The sequence below is a fragment of the Pteropus medius genome, unplaced genomic scaffold (assembly GCF_902729225.1).
Source record: "Pteropus medius unplaced genomic scaffold, Ma_sr-lr_union100, whole genome shotgun sequence".
NCBI lineage: Eukaryota > Metazoa > Chordata > Mammalia > Chiroptera > Pteropodidae > Pteropus > Pteropus medius.
This window is the reverse complement of record NW_024355205.1, coordinates 29,610,413-29,621,210: the sequence shown is the minus strand read 5'-3', so window position 1 is coordinate 29,621,210 and position 10,798 is coordinate 29,610,413. Positions and strand designations below refer to the sequence as shown.

Sequence of the window (10,798 nt, the reverse complement as noted above, 5' to 3'; positions counted from 1 at the left end):
TCTATGTGTACCCAAACTAGCAAATAGATATGGTATGATTCTGGGATTAACTGTAACACATTGTATGACTTCCTTGTATCAACTCTGTTCTTACCCGAAGCTGACCTAATGTCCACCTTGTAACATGTCCTATCTAAAAAACAACATCAAGGCTTTGATGGAGAAAAAGGAGGAAAGGATTATATTGCATACCTTGAAATCCCTAAAATTCCTCTTTTAATTTCTCTCTCCTTCTCCAAAGTTCCTTTCCCCTTGGAATTGCCATGCGATTTTTTCTCGTTGCCAGTGTTTTTATCGTTTTACCTGTTACTCAGTGTCCTTCTCCGCTCCCACCTTGTCCTCTCTCCAGCCACGATTGCTCTAATCTTCCTTTCATCCTTCTGGCTCTTTCCTCCATGACACCTCTTGTTATCCCTGTTGTTAGGTAAGTTAATTTGCAATTCTCTCAGTTTCCCAAAGTTTCACACAAATATCTCCCCCACCTCGGTAAAGCAGCAATCATTCAGAGGTATCTACTCTACCTTTTTTTTTTTTTGTCTGCCAGAGAGGGTTGCTTTTTTCCTGTTACATAACCCTCCTTCACTGGTGCTTAGCTGGGCCTGAGCAAAATGTCTGCAATCCTTCCTTTAAGGAGCCTGTGGTCTAATTTGGGTAAAGAAAAACCATAAGGGGTACAGTGGTTCTAATGGTGGTTCAAAGAGCTAAGCATTTAACTGGCTCATGATTTCAGTGAAGGTACCTCAAAGGCAGAGATGATTTCGGAGAAGAGACCATTCGATAAGCGGAGTAGGAACTAAAACTTTAGGGATCAGCAATACAGATATGGGAAATGGCGATAATTCTCGCTGATAGTGGATGATGTGCTTGGAAAGCCTGGCTGTGGGCAAACTGTGAAGGACCTCAGCAGCTAATAAGAAGTTTGAACTTTAATAGCAATGGGGAGCCAATGATAACTGTTGAACAGGCAAATAACATAATGCATGAATTTCCAAAGACGCATCTAAAGAATTGCAAAATGAGTAGGAGGAGGAGAGAGTCTGGAAGCAGAGAGATAGAAGGAGCCATTGTGATACTGCAGAAAGGACCTAAGATGTTTAAATCATTTCTGACTTTGGTATTTGTTTTTTCTTCACTGAAAGTGGAGAAGATTGATTTGCTGTTTTCTTTCAAATTGATTTAGAGCTCACAAATGTTGGCTTCCTGTTTGGACAGATGTGGTGGTTCATTTGTTAACATCCCCTTGAAGTTCAGTCATTCACTTGGAAAGAAGTTTTTGAAGATTCACATTCCCTCGAAATAAAAAAGGATAACATTGCTGTATTTCTAGAATAGTATTTTGAAAGTGAATGAATGACTTAAATAGTATATGCCAAATATATAAAAAGTATAACCTATTATTTTGTTGTCAACAGCTTAATCAGGTTTTCTATTAAGAGACAATATCTGGGAAAGTGTTTCTGAGAATATTAGAAAATTAAATGAACAATCTTTCCCCTTTATTAAAATGTTACAAATACCATGTCACACTATTATGTCTACATAAGTCCCCTAAGAGTAGTAAAATATTTAATGTGGAAGGCAGGCTTCTCCAGTTCAGAGGCTCTGATAACTCTGGGGGATTGTTCATTAGATTAACTTTTCTTGCTATCGTCATGAATGAAAGCCATCGTAAAATAAACTTTGTTAAACTTTAAAACATTTCTCATAAAATTTATTATTCATTGTTAGACGTGAACATATTTTAAGAAAATAAAATCTTCCATGTGACAGTGAACTGCTGATTTGAATTTCTCACATTCCATACAGGATATTCCATAAAACAGATTCTCTTCATTGATGCAGGGGTTTAACTGCTCTCTCTTACAGCCACAGAACCACCATTTTGTCTTAACTTTCCAAAGAGAAGCTATGGATGCTAAAAATTAACCAGGAATTATAAAATTCTCCTTTTGGTGTCTAATATTCTAAGTTTTCTTCTGAACTATTTTATTTTCTCTCCCAAGTTATAAACATAAAGGTACCTTTCTCTATTTGGTTTTTCCTTTTTTTGAGAGTTCTGTCTTCATCTATATTTGCATTAGCTTAAATATTTTCATAACAGTTCTATATTTAGGTTGGGTCAGAGCAAAATTATTTATTTCAATTCGTTTCAAACCCTGTGTATACCATGAAAATGTAGAATTATGTAATTTTCATCTGTTATTTTATAGATGGTGAGGAAAGTAAAGTAATGGAAATTTGTGAAGTCTCAATACTTAGGGCACGTGAAAGAGAAGAGATGGAATTCTCAGAAGCCAAGGAGTTCTTGTAATAATATACAATATAATGACAGTGCTATTATTATTATTACTAAATTTTATTATGAAAAATTTCAAACTTGCACAAAACTAGAGACTAATAATATAAACTCTCCAGTTTCAATAATAATCAACACTTGCATAGATGATTTTGCTTATCTTCCCTCACTTTTTTTTTTTTTCCTCTGCTTAAGTGTTTTAAAACAAATCTCAAGCCTCATTTCACTTTAGATAACAGTTGTCGTCTCTCCAACATGTCGCTGGCTACCAGTGTCTGGAGTCTCTGTGTCTGAGTGCTAACCCTGGGACTGTGAGGAGCTTTTGGGCTCTTGCATGGGGAAGGCTGGAGGTGCCAAGGGATCTACAAGGTGAGGCACAGTCCCTAATCAATGACACGAGGAAGCTGCCATGTAACAACCCCGCTTCCTCAAACTCTCTGAGAGTTAATTCTTAGGTTTGCGTTTCGGACTATTTCCTAGGTTGTTTAGCAGTGTTCCATTTATTGGCTTCTTTCCCTTCTTCCTATCAATATTATCCACACTTCCCAAATGAGCTTCTTGCACTCCAGCTTTATCTTATTTATTGCCTCTGGAGTAACCCTAAGACATTTGGGACAGGAAAGAGTCCTAGGAAGCAGGTCTCTTCACCAAGATTCTGGATCACTAACCGTCAGATGGCAAAAGAGCTCTACTTCTGATGGGAAATGGTATGGTGATAACCCATTCGGGATTTGCCTGATTGCTTCCTCGTGTTTCATCCACCTTGTTCCTGTAATATCCTGTATTTACTCTAAAGTGGTACTTAGCTCTAAAGTAGTGGATCTAAACTCGGATGATTTGACCCCTATGGGACATTAGACCAAGTCTGGTGATAGTTTTGAATACCACAACTTGAAGAGGGGTGTGTTACTGGTATCTTGTATGTAGGGGCTGGGGATGCTGCTAAATATACATCCTACAGTGCAGCTTCCACGCAAAGAATAATTTGGCCCCAAATGTCAATAGTGCCAAGATAGAGAAATCCTGATCTAGCGACCTGGTTAGATCCCGGCTGTTCTTTTCTTTTTTTTTCTTTCTTTTCCCTTGCATCCTGATCTCCTTGCCACCGTTGGTAACTATTTTTATGAGTTTTTAATTTGTTTCCACTGTTTCTTTTAAAAAATTTAAGCAAATGTGGATAAATATTTCTTTATTCCATTTCTTACCCTAAATGTAGCATAATGCAAACACTCTGTACTGTGTCTTTTTTGCTTAATAAATTCTGGATATACTTCCCTATGAATACATAGAGATCTGTCCCATTCACTTTAGCGTTGCCTACCACCAAACGTATGGATATACCATCATTTATTCAACCTGTCTACTATTGGTAGGTATGTGGGTAGTTTCCAAATTTTTACCTTTACAAATAACGATGCAGTGAATAGCTTTGTGCATGCATCATTTCTAATTTTGTCATTGCATGACTTAGAAGAAACCTCTGAGTCAAAAAGTAAATTTATATGTGATTTTGCAAGCTAGTGTCAAATTGCCCTCCATGGGACTTGTGCCATTTTGCTTTTCCAATGGGGAAATTATTTGTAATTCACAGTACGAAACAGGTGCTTCTATGATGAAAGCTGTACAATGAAAAAAGTCTGTCTTTGTCTTCCTTATGTGCTTTCCTGTCAATTCAGGTTTATGTAGATGCCGTTGTTAGTCAATTTAATTTGACTTTTTGAGGTATCCCAGCATCTCTTTCAACCCTTAACTGCTTTCTTGGCTATTAGAACCCTGCCTTTGGGGGACCCGCCAATCCCTATCTTCTACTCCCTCATTCTGAACTACTGTTTACTGTTAAAAAGTACAATAAAATTGTAAGAGCGAACTACAGACTCATGTATTCTTATTACAACTTTAACACTGATTTTGTTTTAAAATATTATTTTATCAGATTTTTTTTTTTTTAAATATCATCCTTTACTCTTATCATTTACTCAGATGACTCGAGTTCAATTTCTGGCTCTGACACTTAAGAGCCATGTCATTCTGGGCAAGTTACTGCCCCTCTCTCTGCTCCTCGGTGTCCTTGCCTGTCATGTGAGAATAATAATAGTAGATGTCTCATAGGGATTTTGTGAAGAACAGAATAAACAACGTATGTAGAGCACTTAAAGGGGTGCCAGACATATTAAGGACTCAATAAATGATTAATTTTGTTGTCATTGTTATTGATGCCAATTATAATATTAGGAGATCCAGTCCGTTTGAACAATCCTTCTTGGGTCTCTGCTAATGTTCTAAATGTAGTGGAAGGTATTTGAGTCCAGAAGGAAAAGTATAATTTTTAAAAGTTACAAAATCCAGGGCTTAATTTTGACTACTGGTCACTGTTAGCTTTTTTAACTTGTATTTACTTCTTTCCTTCCTGCCCAAAGAAATAGTGATATTAAGAGTTTTCATTTTCTTGCTTAGAGGAATTATCTGAATTTTTAGGCTCTTAGGAGATGCCTCAAAGGGTTTTAAAATATTAATCCAATGCTCAGACTCTTCGCGTAGGAATAGTTCTATTTTCTATCTATGTCATAAGAGAGTGCTCAGAAAAGAAAAGATGAAAATAGCCTATATCTGAAAAAACATTTGGGCAACTCGCCTGGGATTAGTTAAAAACAAGTATGGTTTATTGGTGAAATGTCTCAGTTTTCTGTTAGACTTGGGAAGGCAGCTTGGTTCTCTAGGCTTAATGTTAATGGTCTGATACTCACCGGGTTCATTGATCCAAATATTCATGTTACTTCCAAAATAAAGCTTTTTAATGCTCACAGCTGGATTCACTGTTTGTATAATATTTTATTTACAATAAAATACGTTTTATTGTTATTTGTATCATGGTTATTTTCATGACCTCCTTCACCACGGCTGCTATAAAAATGCTGCATTGTTGATTTTACTTGGAACCATTTTTCTTTTGGATTTATTAATTAGTCAATAAGCACTAATTTATTAATGTATTTAAAAAAATATTTATGGAGCCCTGTGTGCCCGGCTTTGTGATATCAGTGTCTCCAAGCCTAAACTTTGCAATGCTTTTTCTCATCTCCTTCCTTTTCCTCCATTGATCCCTTGATCTCTTGGGTCCTCTGCTCACCTGTAAGAATCACCTCACTGCTGTTCCACCCCAGGGCTCGCTTTCCCTCTCTACTTCTCTGTTTCTCTCAGTCTCTTTGGGTTTTTCCAAGGTTTGTCCTTAGCTCCCTTCTCTGTTTTCTTATGGATATCATTTATTAGTAAGGCTTACCATCTTGCCTCAAGGAAGACGAAGGACTAAGTATACAGTTCTTATACTTCCTTATTACTTATCATTATAGTGTGAACATTTGGCAATGCCATTAAATATTCTTCATAAATATAATTTGTAGTAGCTGCATAGTACTTCCGCGAACCATTATAAAAAGTCCCTGCCAGAATTCAGTTCCAGGAAAAATGTCTAGAAATGAATTTTGGGGGAGGCAGCATAATACAGCAAAAATTACTCTGGGAAGGGTATTGTATCAAAATGACAGACTAAACACAGGCACCTACCTCCGACTCCTCTATATCCCTAGAAATGACAGAAAAAAAAATGTCCTTTTTTTTTTTATTTTTAAAAGCCGAGTCATAATAACCCCGGAAAATAGAGAGATTGCCATTGGAAGAGAGGAGAATACAGAATCCCTTAGAGACAGAAAACAAGACTGGCCGTGTGCAGGGCTGCTGAAACAGATCGGAGCAATTTTGATAGCCCGATGCAATCTCGAAGGCAGTTGTTTAAGCACAGGCAGGTGAGCTGTCCTGTACTATTTTTTCCTTGCACAAGGCAGTGTGCAGAAGAGTAGTTTGCATCAAGTGTGAAGCAGTAAGTAGAAGGTAGAGGTAAAGTCTGTTGATGGCTGGTGACAGTGGAGATGAAATGTAAACAGATTTGGGATAAATTTTGGAGCCTATTGAATTAGTGATAGTATGTGTGTGTATGTGTGTGTGTGTGTGTGTGTGCACACACGCAGGCTAAATTAGCTTAGCCTTCCTGTATAACAATATTACCAGAAGCTGAGGGGTTTAAAACAGCACATGTTTATTATCCCAGTTTCTGTGAGTCAGGCTTCAGAGCACAGCTTTGCTGGGGTCTGTGTTTCAGGATCTCATCTGAAAGCTGCAAACAGGGTGACTCCTGGGGCTGCAGTCTCATCTCCAGGCTCTAGTGGGGAAGGATTTACTTTCAAATTCACATGGTGGTTGGCAAACTTCAATTCCTTGAAGGCTCTTGGATTGAAGCCCTCAGTCTCTGTTGTTGGCTGCTGGCTGGGTGCTGACTCCAGTTTCCTGCCATGTGGGGTGTCCACAACATGGTACTCGCTTAGTCAAAACTGGAAAGGGAGACATTCTGTCAGCAAGACAGATGCTACTCTTATGTAATGTATTCACATAAGTGACATCCTGTCATTGTCATCATTTTCTATTTAGTAGAATCAAGTCACAGGTTCCACACACACACACCCAGGAAAAGTGTTTCTCGAGAGTGTGGACATCAAGAAGTAGGGGTCATGGAGGCCACCTTAGGTCTGTCCAGCATAGGAGGTAAGGTGCAGAAAAGAAATCTAAAAAAAAAATATTTTTGAGTAATTGGATGGAATCAAGTCTTATAAGGGACAGACTTCTTGATTTTAGGTTCAACAATATCAATGCAATGTTGGATATGTCACTTTCTTCCCTGAATCTAACTTTCCTCATGTATAAAATAAAAAAAGAAGTTGGATTAATGTTTATTCCAGTCTAACTATACTTAAGATAACGAAAGCTTTCACAGCTTATGTCTGTGTATGAGAATGACGTCCACAAAGACACCCACCGACCTGAGAAGGGTGTGTAATGTGAACGTGGAATACAACTCTGACCTTTCCAAGCATCGAGACTTTGGGTCATTTGCTAGAGCACCAAAAACTAGCTTTTCCTTACTGAGATGTTCTGCAAGAAAATAACAAAGCGATCTGATGTACTTTATAAATCGAAGTCCTTTAAACTATTAAAAACATCAAAGGCAGTGTGACAGAGTAGTTAGAAGCATGGCTTTGGAGCTAGATTGGATGGATTTGGAGCTTGATCCTACTGATTTTAATCATGTGACATTGGGAAATCTACTTAAACTCTCTGGCCTCAGTTTTTTTTATTAAAAAAATCATAATACCCGCATCATACGATCGTTATAAAAATTAAATTAACACTTGCTAAGCGTTTGGAAAAATGCACAGTAAGCTCTCCAGCTACATATATTGGTAAACTATATAGATGAATAGTACATGTAAAGTGTTTAGAACAAAACCTAGCACAGTGTAAGCCCTCCATGAATATTTATTATTACTAATATTTAAAATAAAAAAATATTGAATGACAATCAAATTCTTGGATGAGAATTTTCTCTGGGAAAGTCTAAAAGGAGACAGGAAAATAAAAACAAGCAAAAGAGAGCGAGAGAAAAAAATTTAAATGAATTTATTAAAATCTGGGCGTAACACACTCATAGGCCAGCGCAGGGAAGCTGCTTGGTCACATTGCTGTCACCTCTCTTTCTAGTCACTTGTCTCTTGAGAAAAGAAATAGAGCACAGGGGAATGGAAAAGACAAACTAAGGTTTTTTTCCTTCAGTTACCTCTATCACCCAAAGTGAAAGGAACTAGACCACCCGTGACTGATGCCAAACCTGCCCGTCACTGAGAAGAAAGCAGCTCAGGGCTATTTGTTTGCACTGTCAAGCAAAGACAAATTCCTTGAAATCTCATGAAAGACTCACCTGGAATTTATCAGGTCATTTATTCACGAGAATCACTGAGATACTCATTCAAAATATAGATGTTCAGAATTTCATGGTGATGGTCAGAGAGGAGAGCTCTGGGAATCTGAATTTCAAACATGTTCTTTAGGGAAGTTCTGCCTGCTTTCCATTGGTGGACCAGTCCTAAAGTTCAAACTGAATAACTGAGTTCTACTGCCACCTCGTGGCCACAGTTCCAAATTACAGGTTCTAATGGCAGCGTGGTGGCATCAGCAGTTGAAATTTTCAAGTAACCATCCAATAGTCACGATTAAATGGGAGCAGTCACCTCAGCCCTCTCCTGCTCACGGACATCTTTTTGAGTTTCCTGGATTAGCTGATGTAGAATTGGTAAAATTTGGACCCTTGAAAACATAACCTCTCATAATCTTAATTCATCCTTTTTGTTAAAAACCGAATTTGAAAATAGACCTTATCTTTTGATTCTCTTCAACTATAAACTCTCATAACAAGCGATCAGTTCGTAGAATAAAATAAACTATATCCACTTATGAAAAATGATTGGTAGGAAGCTCTCCTGTCAGAGAAGCTGAGAGAGGTAGAATCTTAACAAAGAGACAGATGTCTGACTGGAGTAATTAATTTTGCCTGTTGGGCTCTGCGATTTTTCATCAAGTGGGGAATAAGCAAAAGGAATTGGTATCCGGAAAGTTTTATTTTTCTCCTTTCAGAGAATCCAGATGCTTATTCACCTATAGAAAAGGTTCTTTTTTGAACATTTGAATTGGAATAGACGTAGCTTTGCTGAGCTCAACTTCTTCCTGGTTTACCTTTGTGATGAGAAATGGCCATACAGAGCAAAATGGGAGCAGAAGTAAGTGCTACATTCTTAAATATAACTGGTATTTCATAATGAATCATGGCATCCAGCTTGTTTTACTAGGAGTCGATAAGAAACAAGCATGGTATAACATGACTTTGAAATAAGGCATCATTCCATTCAGCCCCAGTGTGCCAAGTCCACAACAAGACAGCTTGGCAATGTTCAAGATCGTTAACACCCAAAGATCGTATGTTCTCCATGAAAAAGAAAATACATGCTAACAAGAAGAAAGCTCATAAATGAAATATATGAAAATTACTAGTTGGATATTCACAGCCATCTTATAATTTGGTGTTCTTGCAGCTTCTGCAAAAAGATGTGACGAATTTGTGTAGCAACGCTTTAAGAATTAAAAAAAAAAACCATTGAGGTGAAATTTACAAAACATAGAGGGAACCATTTTAAAGTGAACGATGGAACAGTATTTAATACATTCACATTTTGCAACCACCAGCTCTAGTTCCCAATCATTTGTAGTGGAGATATTTTTACTATAAAAGAAACTTTATACTCATTAAGCAGTGAGAATATCAGTGCTTTTGAATGACATATGAAGAGGATTTCAAGAAGCTGAGGAAGTGTTTACATTGTTGCCGAAGCTTTTTAGTCTAGCTATGTCAGTTGGGGGGAGTTTATAATCAGAGGATTTAGAGCCTCATATGATGCATTCAGAATAGTAGTTAAACTATGGGAACCCTGATGAAAGAATTCAATTGTGTGTCAGGGAGGGCCACTGGCTTTGATGATATGGCACATTCCTTTGCTCACAGAAAAGCCAGCAAAAATGTGGGCAAAGAGTCTGTGGGTTCCTTTATGTGCATTTTATTAGCAAATAATATAGCTATTTATGCAACTTAATGGGACTATGTCTAGGCAAGTGTGTCATGCCCACCAGCTTGAGGTATAAAAAGCCCTGCGCAGGAGGAGGCCTTCATTCCCACTTGGGTCACTTGCTCTTCGCGATCTGTCCAAACCCTTCTCCACTCCTGCCACCATGACTCGTTTCTTCTGCTGCGGAAGCTACTTCCCAGGCTATCCTTGCTACGGAACCAACTTCCACAGGACCTTCCGAGCCACCCCCCTGAACTGCGTCGTGCCCCTGGGCTCTCCCCTGAACTATGGTTATGGATGCAATGGCTACGGCTCCCTGGGCTACAGCTTCGGGGGTAGCAACGCCAGCAACCTGTGCTGCGGCTATGGCGGCAGCTGCTGCAGGCCGTGGGGCTCTGGCTCTGGCTTTGGCTACAGCACCTACTGAAGAAGCAACGGCGCCAGGAGACTATAGGACTCTCAATCAATCCTCTGTGCACAGAGCCACCTGAAGAACAACGACCGTCTTCCTGCTTACGGATGTGCTTGGGAGATACATCTTCCGTCTTCTTGCTGACTTCTTACTGAGATCCTGGTCCTTAATGATGCTGACGAACAAGTCACCCAGGCGTCAGATGCTGGACTGATACTTATTTACAGTCGAAGAAAGCGAGACGTATTTCTCCGACATACCTGAATTTTAGCAGCGAAGTAGTTTGCTTCTTACGGTGGTTCTGCTCATGTATTATTAAATTCTATACCAACATCAATGTGTGACAAATTGGGTGTGGGTTGGAAGGGGTTCTGCTGTCAGTCTCTTAATAAATATATTTATTCAGCATGAATATTTTCGTTCTTGTTGTTTCTTTTACTATGCTTTCGTGCTTTCGAATTCATCAACCAGTTTCAACCTGTAATCGTTGACTTTAACCAGATCTGACTTCAGACTGTACATAAGGATAAGGTGATGCCTAACATTTTGTCCTTTTATGTTGAATTTTCAATTTAAAAAAATTTTAAAACC

General features: G+C 38.4%; 1 protein-coding gene across 1 annotated transcript; it reads left to right on the top strand.

The window, feature by feature from the left end:
* Positions 1–9,919: 9,919 nt before the first annotated feature.
* KRTAP7-1 (keratin associated protein 7-1) lies at positions 9,920–10,291 on the top strand. The gene has a single exon (XM_039858028.1). It carries the CDS (start codon positions 9,959–9,961, stop codon positions 10,220–10,222), a length of 264 nt encoding a protein of 87 aa, XP_039713962.1. The 5' UTR covers positions 9,920–9,958; the 3' UTR covers positions 10,223–10,291.
* The last annotated feature ends 507 nt before the right edge of the window (positions 10,292–10,798 follow it).

Excerpts from the sequence above, each read along its gene's own strand:
- KRTAP7-1 (XM_039858028.1), top strand. The coding sequence starts at position 9,959 with ATGACTCGTTTCTTCTGCTGCGGAAGCTACTTCCCAGGCTATCCTTGC.